This window comes from Cynoglossus semilaevis, chromosome 11 (genome assembly GCF_000523025.1).
Source record: "Cynoglossus semilaevis isolate Cse_v1.0 chromosome 11, Cse_v1.0, whole genome shotgun sequence".
In the NCBI taxonomy this organism is placed as follows: Eukaryota; Metazoa; Chordata; class Actinopteri; order Pleuronectiformes; family Cynoglossidae; genus Cynoglossus; species Cynoglossus semilaevis.
This window is the reverse complement of record NC_024317.1, coordinates 8143883-8160808: the sequence shown is the minus strand read 5'-3', so window position 1 is coordinate 8160808 and position 16926 is coordinate 8143883. Positions and strand designations below refer to the sequence as shown.

Here is a 16926-nt window from a genome sequence, read left to right as displayed (position 1 = left end):
GTTACTGCCTTCAGCCCCTTGTTCTTGTTCAATGTAATGGCACCAAAAATTGTTTAAATACATTTCATATACATAATTTGCACTGAGACCTTAAAGGTTCTGGAGTTTTGAGATGGTCATGGATATATTTCTTAACCTTGGAGCCAGGCTGCAGGCCTCTGTTTTCAGACTTTACTGGATTTGACTGCATCTGGTCTTTAGTTGGATGGACCATTATAGAGACTTTTATATATAAAAAATGGTCAAAATATCTTCTCAAACTCTGGGTATATGGAAGCCAATATGCTTGTTCTTTAAATTGTAGAAACCCACAGCCCTACTTTGGTTTGTATGTTATTAAAAGACATCCACTACAATTACAGAGCAGGATATGATGTGAGGCAGCCAGAATTATAGACTTTGTCTGTTGGTGGATATTGTTTATATTTCACAACGTCCTCCGGAGTTTTAACTCCAGTTCATGACAAAGGGATCTTTGACTGATGTTTTTTTTTTTTTCTCCTCAGTGTCACTATCACCCTCTCTTATTTTGTCCAATTCTGGGGTTTTCTCTGTAAAACTCCAGGCACCAAAACTAACGTAGGATGTGTTTTGACTTGGCACTGCTGTATACATATATTGTACCGTACATCTAAATTAATGGGAGTTAAACTGGTACACAGAAGTATGTCATTTTTGACAATATAAATATAAGATATACTACACTGAGAACAATGAATGACCTGACTTGGAAGTAAATGACTAGGACTTTAAAACAAAAGAAGGCCATAAGCTTTAGCAGTAAAGAAGGAGAGTATTTAAATGCTATTTAGGATTTTAGCTGCTTCTTTCTAAGATATATGGTCTGCATTTAACCAGCTTACCCAATCCTAACAGCTCAGATGCCTAAATCCTCACCCAGTGAATAAAACTATCCTGTAATATGATCATGACAAATGTCCACTTAGCCAGTGGACCCCACAAATGACCCATCCCTCTGTACCTGGCTAACCTCTGGACTCAAATAGGTCCCACATGTGCACCTTTTGGCACAAGTGTGACCCTGTTGACCCTGAATGAGATTTGTGCTGGAGCCATGGTAATGACCACCAACCACCTTCTCCACCAATGGAGTCAGCCCTGTCTGGCCATGATGCCTGACTCACAGTCCGGCTCTGTGCATAGGCAAACAAACAGAGCAGATTATTTAGCATTAATGCACCCCTGCCCCCAATGTAGTACACACACACACACACACAGAGAGAGAGAGAGAGACGGGGGAGAAGAGTCTATAAAGATCACACCAAACAAAGTTTGCAGTCTCAGGGTTGTTTTAATCCTAACAGTCAACTTCCAGTCTTTTGCTGTGTCTTGGAAATTGATGAAAAAACTCAGGTATAGGACTTGGCCTCAAACTCAAACACTTGGATATCAATGTAACCATAAAGATGTGACTCGGACCTGGAACCTTTTCTTGACTGCTTTGGACTTGATACCATAGTGATTTACTGAATCATCTTTTTCTCTTTCAGGTTCAATACAAACTACAGGAACCTGATGCAAACTCAGCTGATTTTTTTCTGCTATGACACCCTAAATTTCAATCCTCAGGAGCCATGTCTGACTCTTCCCAAACTTCCCTTCTGTGACTTAGACTCAAACAACTGAGACTTGATGCCCGACACTAACCTCCAACTGACCCTGTGATGTAGATTTTCAACTCATCTGAGCCTCCTGTTAAATACCATACCACTGTCTCTAAACCATCGATCATAACAAGTATCAAGAAGTATTCTGGGACTTTCAACATTAGTCATCCTTCACGGCCTAATGCCCTTTCTTGTGATTCTTTCCACACAATGGCCCTTAAGTTAGGACAGAAGTGTCGTCAAGTGAAGCTTAGCCTGCTCCAAACACCATCTGGAGACACAGTGGAAACAATACCAACAGCATACAAATGACGGTAGGCACAAAAACACAGACAGATACGGAGGTGCACACTGTCAAATATTCTGCTCATGTTTGCAATCCATTATTCAAAAGCTTTGAGCACAGCTTGTCAGTTCCAGCATCTGCAAGTAAAATAAAGCAAAGGTGGAACTGGGACTCGGTGAAACCACCCCCACCCACGAGTCAACCCAAACACACTACGTATGTCAAACTGCACCTCGACACATGCTGAGCCTTCTACACAGTGTAGAAGAATATTCACCAAAAAACTGAAGAACCATGAATCTAAAAAAATGCATTACTAAACTCTGAATTATTGCGAAAAATGATGAAATCCTACCTGTACACTACAGCCCCACCGTGGATAAAAATATAATTTAGATTTTAAATATGAGGTCAAAAAGGTCAGAAATTTCGTGTGTACCTCCCTGTCTTCCTCTCCCTCACTTTCTTTTTCTCTCCCACTCAAACACAGTGGGGTCAGTGAGACGCTTTGTGACTCTTGATCACAGAGGCCGTGTGGAACATGAGGTTTCTGGCTAATTACCGTCAGACAATGAAAAATAAACTCAGGCACGCTTCCTGGATCAAATATCAAGCTATTAATTATTACAGGTAACTCTGTGGTGATCGTCATATGCTCCTGAGCACGGGCAGGCACATGTCACAGCAGTACACACGGAAAAGTAGACAAAGGTGTTGTGTAAGCCACACCTGCTCTGGATATCAATCTGTTTCACAGTATGTCCATCGTCTGGCGTCTGTTCTTTATCTCTCTCTCTCTCTTTCTCTCTCTCTCTCTCTCTCTCTCTCTCTGTCTGAACACATGCAAACATACACACACAAACACACACACAACACAGTTGGATACCACTCACACACACACACACACACAGTTGGATACCACCTGTAGAGACCCTAAGGAATCATTAATTTATTACTTATCACACCGATGCACACACACACACACACACAGACACACACAATATGACCCACACAAGAGTTATTAGGGTATAAAATATATTTGAAAAATACTTAAAAAAATTAAATAAATAAAAATTGTTTATGTATCCCAGGTAAAGTACACAAATGAAAAGACCAAAAAGCAGCCTTTTACCAAGCGACAGAAACTTAACTTAACTTAAAGTAGTAGTTTGGAAAAATGAACAGCAGGAAACAGCAAATAGTTTGAAAAGAAATAAATTATTGAGAATAACAGGCATTTTAAATGTAAAACAAAAAGAACTCGATGATAAAAAATCTAACAGTTAATGAAAGTTAGCTTACACGGGGGAGGACAAAAAGAAGGATTCACTAATTTTGTAAAATTATATCCAGATTGACAGGAGATCCCAAAGAAGACAATAACACAGGTGTCAATATGATCAACTATAATGTAAGAAGGATCCTCAAAAGGCTTAAAAAAGAAAACACTTTTCAAACTCCATAGAAGAAATAATGAACACATTAGTATTCATCCGTGAACTGACCAGACCGGGTTTGTAATGAACCGTAAATAAATATACAGTCTGTAATTAGACAATGTGAACACTGTGCTACAGACAAATATACGCCTCATCATCACATCACCATCATCATCATCACCATTATCATCATGGTTGTCATCACCACCACCAGATTTCCAGGGAAACTATGTATTTACATTTTGCTCACCGTCCCTGTACAAGCTTCAATAAAATTCAATTAGTTCCTTCTTGGCCAGTACTTTCAGCCAGCTGTGATAATCAATGCCAACACATGAGTGAATGAACAAACAGTAAAATAAAAGACAGATGGTCAGTGATTCAAACATAAGACAATTAGACCAAACAGAACATAAACAATACTGTAGACTTTGATCTTTACACACAACATCCATGGAGCGAGGTACAAATGTGGCCCAGCTGAGTTCACGCAGAAAAAACACTGACAACACAGATAATCAAGTTTGACTGACAAAGCCACAAAGTCCACTCAACTCTACAGGCCTGAGGCTGAGGAATATTAAAAAAAAAAAAAAAAAAAAGATTGTTAGCCGCTTACTAAATTATTTTTTGGTTTTAATTAGAATTAAATCCTATTTGGTTGAAAATAAGGGATATAATAATAAGATAGAACATTTTAATTGTTAGCATAGAATAAAAAGTTACATTGCACACAAGAAATTAGCTTAAGAAGCTGAAGTAAGTCTTTTGATCAACCATAATTTCATACCATAATAAATTAACAATAAAAAGTTACATTGCACACAAGAAAAAAAAGTCTTTTGACCAACCATAATTTCATATCATAATAAATTAAAACGTCTGTTGTTGTTTTTTGTATGCTTGTAGCTGTATATTCTCAAAGGTAAGTTGATAAAATATCACTGTCAAAAATACAAATAGTTGAGTAAAAAAAAAACAAGTTGAAGATCAGGGCAAATATATAAACTCTCTGTTTGGAACTGATGGATTTCAATCACTCACATATATATTAAATCCAGAGGAGCGTTTCCAACTCCATAATTTAATAAACCAATTTGCTTTTGATTTGTAGTTACACTAACTGAATTTGACATTTTTTTTATTAGAAACAAGACCCTGTTTCCTAGAGACGTACATTCTTTGGGAAGAGTCAAAACAGCACCTACATTAGACAAACACATACTTTTCAGTGAACCAGTGCCAAGAAAAACCAAAGACACAATGTATGGTTAATTATTTCACTTTAGAGTCGGGCAGCTGCTTTTTATTGGAAATGTGGATATCCCTCTTGACCTCGTAGTTGTGTTAGTCTGCAGATATGAGAGAGTAGAGGCCAGAGGCAGTCAAAAACAGAAGACTGAGCACTAGGTTTGGGAAATGTAATAAATCTGTTGTAATTCATGAAGTCATTTTAAAGAAAAAAACTCATCTGGTCATATAGGCTGTAAAAGTCGGCCAACCAGAAGGCTTGTCTATTTATTGACTAACCTGGACTTATTATTTGGCTAAATTTCAACATTTCTAAATTGATATGTAATTATTTTTTGAAAAACAGGGTGACTTTAAATAAGATTTTGTCAGGTGAGTGTAAGAGATTCTTAAAGTGGACAACACAGAACAAGGATGGTTTTTGGGAGAATATTTTGATGTCCTGGTGAATCAGCTAAAGCTGCTTAGTTTAATTTATACTTGATGTTTGTAACGCAGCTTCCAAATCAATGCTGGCCAGGGAAATGGTCTGGCATGTGTATCAGTCAGCTGTCAAGGCAGCAACAACACTCAGCACTCGCATCGCCTTGGCAACCAGTCAACCTCCAACAATGAACTTGGCCAGAATGAGAAGTGAAGATAAAAAAAACAAGAGGAGTTATCAGAGCATCAACACGGAAACATGCAGAGATCTTGGAAGATACAATAGGGTGCACATGAGGATGATGATGAAGATGATGATGATGTTCACAACAGGCTGACTTTGAAAGCTTAGCTAACGCTGTCACCGGAGGCTCTCACCCAATACATGTAATTCAATATCTTAACTTTGACATTAAAGCCCAACCTGATTGACTGCAGCATGTGGGCTGTAACATTCCTCATCAAGAACTCTCTCGTTTGAGCGAGCAAAGGTACAGCACATGAAAAAAAAAATTAGTCTGTTGATCTAAACTAGTGGCACTTGACCAGTAAGTGACAACACACATCCCCAGGCCCCGATCAACAAATAGACAAACATGTCAACTTAAGAAACAAAAGAAACATCCATCTGTATTAATCTGTGCATTTCTCATCTGTACTACATTTACGTACTGTATTCGTGCACATTCATATTATCAGGGTCACAGAGTGTTTTGTGTGGGGTCATGTTTTTCAGTCTCTCTCTCCATTTGTCCTGAACCATTACAGATATGGACCCTGGATAGATTCGCGCATCAACTCTCTCAACCATGAAATAGCGGCTTCACTTAAGAGCCTCTCTTCTACCAACACTCACGCACAGGCATTTCAGTTCATCACTGACTCATGCAAAAGTGAGAGCTGAACCAAAGCAACACTTCGCCCACTCTGCAGATGACGTAAAACCTCACACAGACCGAGAGCGTGAGGAAGACGGAGACTACGACAGAGAGGGACATCAAACCAAGATAATCAACCTGAGACAAAAGACATTTTAGCAAATATCACTTTCAATACTGTTTGTACTGTATTTCAAATCTGACCAGGTGGCTTAATAATATCATCTTTAAAGGTATTTAGAATGGTGAGAAATCTTTTTATGACAAGTTTTTTTTTTTAGATTCAGTATTCACCATACATGTGATGTATTTTTTAGTACGAATTATAAGACAAGTAAAACCAGTATGAAACATACTGTAGTCAACATTTTTTGAAAAGGAAGCCCTTTTTTCCTCACTGCTGTGTGACAGAGCAGCTGTCCATTATTATGTACACAGCAGCAGCAGGAGCCAATTCTCCAGGTCAGTGTGCTACTTAAGCCAACCAATAATCAGAAGGCTGGCTGAATCAATAAACCAATCAAATAATTTAACACTGCAGAGTAATCAAGCTGCTCTTTTGCACTTAGGACAAATGAGTGTTTGGTTTAGATTCCACTGGGATTTTAGGATCTGTTCTGAAAAAGGACACATCATTAAAATAATGTGAAAGTCAAAGATGAACGGCTCACATCGGCCTAACAGAACAGAGACAAGTAATGGAGTACATATACTTTGTTACTGCAAAATTTAACTAGTACAAAAGCCTCACATCTTGGTAAGGGGAAAACAGAACTTTTTAAAAAAAAAATGTCTGCTTTTACCAGCTTTGAAAATACTATGGAAATATCAGTACTAATGTCTATAATACAGCTGTTCATGTTAATGTCTTTGTTCATTAATATTATCATTTAATAATCATTAATATGTATAGATGAGTAATGTTAAAAAATATATAGGGTCTATACATACTACTGTATTTTTACAAAACAATACCTTCATATTTGTACTAACATATGAAATAATTACTGTCATTGATTCTACGTTTGCCCCCATTACAGTAGAATTAATTGCTGATTTTCGCCTTCGGCTTCGCTCTCGAACATTTTTGTAAATTCTCTCCACAGGACTCACTGACACGCGTAACTTTGCTGCTGTACAATACTGACCTCTATTGGCCGGCTACTTGAAAAGAAGCACATAGATTGTCCTCTTCCTACTTCTGCCTCCTCAGATGAGACCAGTTGACTGGACAGAGCAGAGGATGTGGAAAAAACAAAAGGAGGAGATCATCAAAGAGAGCTTTGATGTTGCTCACTGACTACACATCACTGGTCCTCATCAAACCAGGTCAAACAGGCAGAGTAGAGGACCAGTGTGAGGAGGAGGAGGAGGTCACCCTCCTAGAGATTTCTATCTAGTTAACCATATTTAAAACACTCAAATAACATTCCACTGTTACCATGCAGGTTCTGCAGGAACCACAGGTTTAGTTATTTCCCAGAGGAAATCAGAGTTTGCTGTGGGACACGTTTTAATCCACTCAATGCTTTTCAGGCAAAACCGAAAAAAAAAAATTTATAAAGCTGTTCAGCTTCATGGAGTCAGGGCACCTTCATGGTGATTTTGGGGACACAAATCTGAAGATGTGTAAGAAAAAGAGAGACAAATTTGAAAACACACACACATATATGTGTATACTGTAGGTATACAAATTGGCAAAATAATAACCCCAGTAAAGTAGCAAGTTAAACTAGCAAATTGAATGATATATGACTTCAACAAGGCACTGAATGAATTAGAAATTGTAAATTTGACATTAAATCTGTGCTGCACACAGAGAAATCCCACAGGTAAATTAAGAAGGAATTGATGGATTAAGCAGTAAAGAAGTGGAGGGAGGGATGATCCTTTCAGGCTTCAGGTCTGGTTTAAACTGTAAATCTTCGAAGAGAGGATGGCCGTGATTGTGGATGTGTGTGTGTGTGTGTGTGTGAGACGGGGGGGGGGGGGGGGGGGTGTTAAATAGTAAGTCTGATGCATTTATTTCCACTGACACTTCAAAATGCTGTTAGCGCACCAAGTCTTCATTAAAGCCTGTACTCAGACAAAAATTAACAGCATATGTGCACAAGTGATAGAGAATGTTAGAGGTATGTAGAGTTTTTTTTTAAATTAAGACAATGAGTGACACAAAAGCTAACTCAATAAATGTCTTTGCACCTTAAAGTATGAGTCAAGAAGTAAGATTTAAATCATGTTGACGAGCTGACATTTCATTTCTGTTCCCCTGCGTGCACTTTTATTGCGATGACATTTTCCAGCTCTGACTCAGTCTCTCTCTATATTTCAGTGAAAAAGTTTTCAATTTGCAATTATTATTTATTTTTACCAGAATATTTTTCAACTTGTGGAGGAAACCATCACCCACATTAATATTAATTTTAAACTCATCTCAGGTCACAAAGTATTTTATTTATCACCCAGCAGGGGGAGCTCAATACATGGCTTTACTCCAAATAGTGTAGTGGTTATCATTCTGGCCTTACATTTCTGCCTTACATGCACATACTTATGGCGCCTCCTGTGGCAGCGTGTGTGGGTTGTAAAGACTCACACTAAAAATGTCCCTATTGTGGGACAAATGAGGGACATGAGCTTCACATAGAGGAAGTCGACAAGTCCATTTGTCACCAAGGACTGTTTTTAGCACCTTGTTAGAACTTTAAGCACCATATCAAGGCATTTCTGAAGGCTAATTTTGGCCAGACCAATCACAGGGAGATGTTACTGTATTGAAGTAGCCATATTATAGTACAGAATAAAAGATTTACTTTGGAGGGTTATAAACTAGAACATCAACTATTTCATAGTGTCTTCCTCAAATCAACTCAATTTTAAGAGAACATTCAGTGAAAACAAACACAATAGATATTGTGAAGAAAATTCTACCCACAGTTTGATTCCTGTCAGGCTTTTCACAATGTCATGGCGTACTCCATGATATTTGAGCCACTGTAACTTATAAGGGCAATTACAAGCAGAGAAGAAACCCAAAACCTTTCAGCATCTCCGGTTACCCTGCAGAACCAGAACCCACCTGCTGGATGACGTGACACCTCTAACTGCTGTCTGAACCTGCAGCTCAAATCTCACACATCCATCAGTTTTTTCATTCTTTCTGGGTATGTAACCACTACAATTCATGTGTGTAAGCAGTGAAATCTAGACTTACACTAGATGGCTGCAGTCATATAACTATACACATAACTATATCATCAGCTGCTCTCATATAATGTTGTACTCTAGTCATCACTCCTAGTCCTCTGAGTCCAGGTCTAAGTCAGTGAACAAAACTGTCAAGTGCCCAGGGTTTTGATTAAGAGTTACAAGTTTTAAGTCAGTCCTGTGCCCAGGGTTTTGATTAAGAGTTACAGTCATGAGGAAAACAAGTTTTAAGTCAGTTCTTTTTGTCCTGTGACCCTTTTTTCACAATTCTCTGGCGACCCCTAGCTGTCATATTTTTTATATATATAGCTTGTGTGTGGTGTTTTTAGTCATAATTTAAAAAAAAAGAATAATAATTAATTGAAAAACATTTTGATCTGTATTATTTTAATCAATTTATAGATTTCAGGTCACCTTACATGGGGCCGCAACCCCAAGGTGTTGCCCCAACACTGTTCTACGCCGCAACCCCAAGGTTGAAAAACACTGTTCTAAGTAAAGACCAAAATTAAGTTAATGTTTTCCAACACGTCCAAGTCACTGCAAAAAACACAAGTCTGCAGAGGTGGTAAAGTTAAAGTGAAGTCTTTGTCCAAGTCCAAGTGTGTGATTTGGATTCGAGACTAATCTAATCCAAGACACATGAGTCACATGATGTGGAGTCAGAACTGATTGGTCCACTCTTTTAATTAGATTCTTGAAAACAACAAGGACAAGGACAAACAGATTTGTCTCGTCAATGGCCCATGTCTTTAGTTTAATGTGGAGATGTGTCAGTATTTTATTCAAGTGTGTGTCAATAAAATGCTGTTTTCTACATTAACACGAACCTGGAGATGGACAAAAGACATCAGGGTGGGAACTGATTTCAACCCTGGACAATGTTGAGTCTGGAGGTTTACTCTCTCCATGCCAATATCCTGACCGAGTGGCAGCTTCAGCAATAAATCCACTGAAGTCTCCATTGTCTGGACTGACCAACAACAATGGCTTCGTCTTTTTTCTGTCTCCGTCACCTTCATTTTCCCTCTTTCCTCTGTCTGTAAAGCCAAGGTCCATTCATTTGTCTGGTTGCCCTGGCAGTTGTATTTGTCAGACCAGGCCTATTAACACAGTGAACAGTGTCAGTCCGGCCTGTGTTATGCAGATGAGACTGGGTTACTGAGGGGACATGATGTCAACAAGCCACTGAGGACCCAGTTCAAACACAACCTTACTCTTTCCTTCACTAGGACAACCTGAGCTTTTTCACCTAAGGACATCTTGTCCAGAACTACAAGCTGTGTCTGGATCTAACCTAAACTGTGACGCCAAAATACATTTAATTAAGCTATCATAGCATTTTGGAGTGAGTAAATAAATAAATTAAAAACAAAATTAAACACCAAGGTCTACAGTCTGATTCAGGTCTGCACCGACCCCTGAACCCATAATGGGCCAAGTAAGACATGCATGATGCAGGAGAAGGTCATATGATCAGGATCGGAGAGTAAATTCACACTCAGGGCACTTGTTAATAACCCTGGTAATGAGGCTCATTACACCGAGGTAAATTTACTGAGCCAATGGTGATGATGAATAATTCAGAGGGAGCATGTTTGCGTAAAGGGAATCTGCTCTGGTCTTCTCTAACCTCAGAGTGCTGGGTTTCACAGGCACATCACAGACAGAAACACAGGTAGCACACACTCTTCTGACCTGGGATGTTACACTGGAATATATTATGGAGAAATATGGAGATAACTCCATAGTGAGTCCATGACTTTTATAAAGATGGCAGTTAATTTAAAGGTTAAGGGTCAGGTTTTAATTGATGACATAATTAAATAAATTATTTCAGAGCAGGACTGGAATATGTAACTGTCTGAATTCTGGTTTTTGTGTGTTTTAAACTCAGATTTAAACCTACCGTGGTATACATTTATACTTAAAAAAAAAAAAGATTTTCTAACCCAAGATAACAAAAAGGTGAGATGTTGTAATTTCATTCAATCTTTTTTTTCCACTTTTTATAAGTAATTTCCTCTGTATCAAAGAAGTTTGTTGTTTGCCAACAGTTACTGCCTGAGTGGCTCACCTTTCTGAGAAAATTCTTGAGGGTAGTGTTTTGGTAGGCCTGGGTGATTTTAAATAGCCAGCCTTATGGCTGGGCCACTGGGCCTCTCTAAATGGGATATGCTTCAACACTTTCAGTCCACTCTCCATAAAAGAGTGGACTGAAAAGACCTGGTTTAGTGGAGGTATCTTATAAAAGGAGAGAGAAGGGAGAGGAATTGATAGAGAAAAGAAACCCAGATCCCTGCCATTATTGTCAGTTATAGTGTATGAAAAAACTGAGTTCTGTGTGGAATGAAGTGAAGCTTCAGTTCACACCTTTTAGCACTATTTATTTGTATTTATGGATTTTGATTTATTGATAGTACAACACCAGTCAGCATGGTTCAATTTTGTAAAGGACGACTTTTCAGAGATGACAGATTTGGTCAGTCAATTCTACGCCTCTTGAGTCTGAAAATGTTGCCGACACATTTAAATTAGATTTTCAGCTGGAAACTAGAGATGTGAAGCCTTCCTTCTTCCAAACCAAAGCCCCCAGAGGAAATTAGGATCCCACCTCTCACTGAATTGTTACAGTATAAACTGGCAAACCTGTGCTTCAGAGTTAAATCCAAACACAGAGGTGAGAAGCAACCCGCTGGTGAACACTGGTGATGAATCAAATATACTGTGGAGTTTTCTTGGGTTGACTTTTGTGCAGTTTACAACAACACAAAAACCTTCACTTTCCAGTTGGAAAGGTCATCTGAATCTGGCCAGTCATCAAATAGTTGTAGAGATATTTCAGTCTGAACCAGAGTAACGCACTGCCACCCACACAGAGCTGGACAGCACCAGCACAACTACAAATTCTGCTCTTGAGTCAGTGCCAGTGGGCTTCAAGTCTCCACTATGGAAAGGAAACAGAGAGTGCAAGTGAGTTTACGCAGAGAGAAGAATGCACACGCAGCGAAATGACTGCATGCATCTACATCACCATATATATATGAAGCTGCTGTGTTTCTCCTTTGCTGAAACAATAGGAAACAGAAAAAAACAAAAAAACAGCATGTGGTATGTGACCACAGGACACAGTATAGAGGGAGGGGGCAACTCTCTGCAGCGACCCTCATTTCTGTATCACTAATCCCAAAGTTTCTATTGTTCAATAAAATGATGATAAGATTCATTTTTATGTAAAAAATAGAAGATAGGAAGAAAAATATGACATAAATACAAAGAAACCTGACTCACAATTGTGAAAAATACTTTGGTTTTCAGTGTGGGTGTGGAGGGTTAAAAACGTTAACTACTCTCCTGATGTCCACAAATATTTTACAAAGCGAGTCAGATTTAACCATCTAGAATGGCTCAACTCCAGAGGCAGAGGTCTTAAAAAATGTGAAGCATTGAAAAATTGAGAAATATTACAGCATTTAGATACAGAAGGAAAACATTAGTTTACAAAAGTTAGAGGCTACTCAGTTTGTACAAAGAAGAAAGAAAGAAAGAATATTATAAAGAAATAAGAAGAATTGTTAGAGTACAGTATATGAAAAACATCTAAATAAATCAAATGTGTCTGAAAAAAATCTGCTGAGCAAAGCAAAGAGAAAACCTAAAGTCAGGTAGGGATGTTTACTGTATAGTTAAACAGAACTGGCCCAGGGTTTTTTATATTAGCTAAAACTCAAAGTACAATATAATCCTCTTGAAGTACAGCAAAACAACCAATAGTTTCAACAAAAAAGCAAAAGTTTAATAAGAATTCTAAACATAGACAGCTAAAACACAAAGAAAGAATGGCTACATTTGGGTGAGGAGAAAGTTTACAGTTAGATGAAACAGAAAGGCTTGGCCACAGTACGTTGGTTCATTTTAATATAATTGTCTTTGAAATGTTCCTTCCACTTGTTTTCTCCAAAGACAGAGTCTCACAGCCACACACTTCTGTCTCTGTGTGCTGTCCTGTAAAGCACTGATTTTTCTCTAATTACTTTTGGATTAAAGTTTAACCAACGACACAAACCTCAGTTTCTCATTAAGAAAAGCTGGAAAACAAAGACATTCTGGAGACGTCACATTCTTAAAGATGTTTCAAATTTGATTAGATTAAATAAATTATGGGGGGGGGGGTCTAGACGGTTGAGATTAAATAAATTATGGGGGGGGGGGTGTTTCTAGACGGTTCTGTTCTCAGTTACATCTCCTATATCTCCGGCCACAGCACTAACTGAATATAAAATCATACATTTCTGACATAGTTTAAACTAAAACTTTCGACTGTTCCTTATTAACAAATTCTCCACGGACCAAGCTGCGTGTCTTCCTGAGTTGCACTGCAGTAAAACATTGTGTAACACTGACTCTTTACTATTTCAACAAACTCCGGCACCAACAGCTCTGGCGTCAAAGACACCGACACTGACGGCCACTTCATTAGGCCTGTGCTGCTGCCAACTTCTCCCCCAGTCACTGGTGCTGACGAGAACAAGCTGATGCTGACACGTTTGAGGACACTTTGTGCTTTACATTTCTTGCACACGTTGGTCACACTGCTCCACAGTAACACAAACCACCTGTGCCTCACAGACGGAGTACGTCTCTCCACAGTACAGGCGTTTGTTTTGCAGCATAAGCAATTTCATTATTTTATATTCTTCCAGTGGAGAGCGAGGGACAGTGGGGGCCTCAGGCGTGAATCCTCCCTCCCTCCCTCCCTCCCTCCCCTGCCTCCCTCCTGTATTAAAGGTCTTTACAGGAAAAACTATTATCTTGGAGCACACAGGACCAGAACAATGGTTCCTTCACAGCAGTGCGCATGACTAATTCTATTCAACACAACCAGTCTGGAAGGTTTGTTTTCTTAAGGCTCCTCTTCTCCTGGAGGAAACACAGTGGTTCTCCTGGACCATTTTAGTGTTCTGCATAGACATACTGTACATCTCCAAACACATAAACACACGGGCACATACATTACCATGGGTGGGATTTGATCAAAACTTGACCAATTCAAGTTCGATTATCAATATCACAAATCAATTGTCTTCATAATCGATTATCTTATCGACACTTACTGAGTTAGGAAATAGAATACACAAATAAGAAACGTAAAGTATGCATTATATTGGTCACTTTAGTGCTTCCATAGCATTATCATGCCTGCCTTACATGCAAAAGGTCCTGGGTTTGAGCCCCAGAGGAACAACATTCTTGGCGCCTCCTGTTGGGCAGCCTGTTGCAGCAGATCTGCTGTTAACACAGCAATTTCCCCAGTGTGGGATCAATAAAGTTCAAATTCTCATTTTTTACAAATTTAAAACATAACATTTCCTCTGCAGAAATGATCGTGTTAGAATATTAAAAAAACCTGTAATTATCAACTTTGGTAAATTAACATTTTTTAATAACAAAGGTGTGTGAGAAGAACCTGAGGCAGCCTTCGAGTTTCACTGGACAAATTAGGCTGACAGCTGTGAAAGCCGTTCAACGTGTCTGTCTGCCATCAGTATAAATCAGTCTGACGGTGACCCTGCCTCAGTGATTTAGTCACAAACTCAACTACAAACTCATCCTCATCATCAACGGTAATTACACTGGATGAAAATGATTTGTTCACTATAGTGACAGTCAGGTGACGAACGTCACTAACTTCATTACAGGACAGGGTTGTGATAAAAAGTTGATTTAACATCACCTGTAATATTTAAGACCAGACCAAGGTTCACAGCATATGAACACAATAGGCACATGTTGGACTTTGTGTTTTCAGTAAAGATGGATATATAGCACATGTACAGCAGTTTTGGAGAGATAAATAAGTGTGCGTTTGCAAAAGCAGGGATAAAGAAAGGCCTCTGAGCAAGGAAAACTGCAACATCCCACTTGGAAAATCTGGTTTGGGTCAGTCTGCCTTTTCAATCATTCCATGGAATGGGGTTAGGGTTGAATGGAATATTGTGCAAACCCAAATGCAGAAACTCATCTTTTTATATATTTCTGCTCTGTGCAACCAGGGTCATCCACAGTGACCATCAAACTATCAGTAATAGTTTAGCTGCGTTAGCATATTTATTTGGAGTTGTTGGAGATGCTTACTCACAGAAGAACATTTTCAACAGCAGAGGTCTTTTGACATTTTCACTTGGTATTTCTACACCTGGATCAGTTTTAGAACGTTACACAGACAGCTGTTTCCAACAGAAAATAAAGTTTGTGCAGCTTTGTAAACTTTACTTGCATCTTTACGCAGCTTTTATTATGTGCCTCTGTCTTCTGTAAACAATGTTTATGGTGGTTTCTAGCCTGAGTTCAACAACCTAAACAACACAGTGAATCTACACTTTTCTAAATAAAGTGCTCAGTAACTAGAGAACAGCTGTTTTGCTGCATGCAGCGCTGCAGCTACTGTACCCTACCTCCACTTGTGCAGGAAAAAGCCAGGACACTGTTCTCCACAGCGGATGCAGGGCTGACCACACTGTAGCTCATCTCCTGCTTTCAGCTGTAGACCAAACACAAGGGAAACAACAGGATGAAACAGAACTGCTGCTTACAGTTTATTTGGAAATCTTCTTTTTCTTTTCTTCTAAACAAAAGTGTCTTGAAACAATAAAATCTTTGTAAAACCCAAGTGGCTTCTCATGTGAGTTACCGACTCCAACTTGTAAAGTAGACTCACTTACACTGCCACTAAAAAAGTTTTTTTAACAACAATATTACAATTATTTGTTTAGAAAAACTGAGCTTGTGCACACTCAAAACAGCAGGTTATATAATATTTCTTAATTAGCAGTTAAAATCAAAGAATAGAATAGATTTGGCTGTGGTTGCAAACAATTGTACAAGACCTCAAGTCTGCATCAAGTCAGCAAGAATCAATTTCATTTTTACCAGTCACTAGTGGGCGCTGCTGTAGGAGTCAGTACAACCAATGTATGGGCAGTCCTACTATAGTTTGTAAATGGTTAATATTAAAAAAAGGCCAGAGTATGACTGTAGGGCCCTGGTGTTTAGGTGGTTAGATTCTGCCTATTGCCAGTTTAATTCACTATTGCCATGGTAACCTCCAGTAAAGGTTAAAGCCAAAATATGTCTTTAAGTATGTGACTCACTGCAAGTAGCATCCAGGTACTAAAATGTCAGATTTCAACATTTTGAAAGTGGACGACAAAAGAAAAAACATTTTAACTGAGAAGTAATAACAAATGGAATAATGGGCATAAGCTAATAATAACTCTTACTTTTTACTTACTCTTTGCTTAATACTAAAATACTAAATCTGGGTATGAGTGCTGCACTGGCATGGCTGCAGACACAGAGACACAGGACAAGAAAAATACTTAGAGACAAAGAAAATGCCAAAATGCAAAACATTATTATCTCTTGCCACACTTGGGAATTAAGTAGTCAATTAATTCATTAAAAATTAATGTCATGTGTGAAACCAGTGTCAGGTACCATTAACTTCCAGGGGTGGCTGTAAGTGAGTAGGTGTAGTGCTGTTGCCTTATACTCAAAGGGTTGTACTTTTGATTCCAGGATTTATGCAAATACAAGTAGACTAAGTATAAGTTCAGTCAGCAAATTTGATTTTGTGGACTGTCAACAGACTGTAAACATTGTAACAACAGACTGTGTGTTTGGTGGTTTAACACAATTTTTACTTGTTTGTTTAAGCTGCAGCGGCATCTATTTGGTGGTTGTCAAAAGCACCACAGAATAACTTCATGCGCAAAATTGTACAAAAAAACAAGCACAACGTAGTTTTTTAAAAA

General features: G+C 38.6%; 1 protein-coding gene across 2 annotated transcripts in view; it reads right to left on the bottom strand.

Moving 5' to 3' along the window:
* Positions 1–16926, bottom strand: part of prickle2b (prickle homolog 2b) — an 85966-nt gene that overhangs the window by 68281 nt on the left and 759 nt on the right. For both annotated transcript variants that reach the window (XM_008320358.3, XM_017036905.2), the window contains one exon: positions 15568–15653. In XM_008320358.3, the coding sequence (XP_008318580.1) occupies positions 15568–15653 (86 nt within the window). The remainder of the gene's footprint in view (positions 1–15567; positions 15654–16926) is intronic.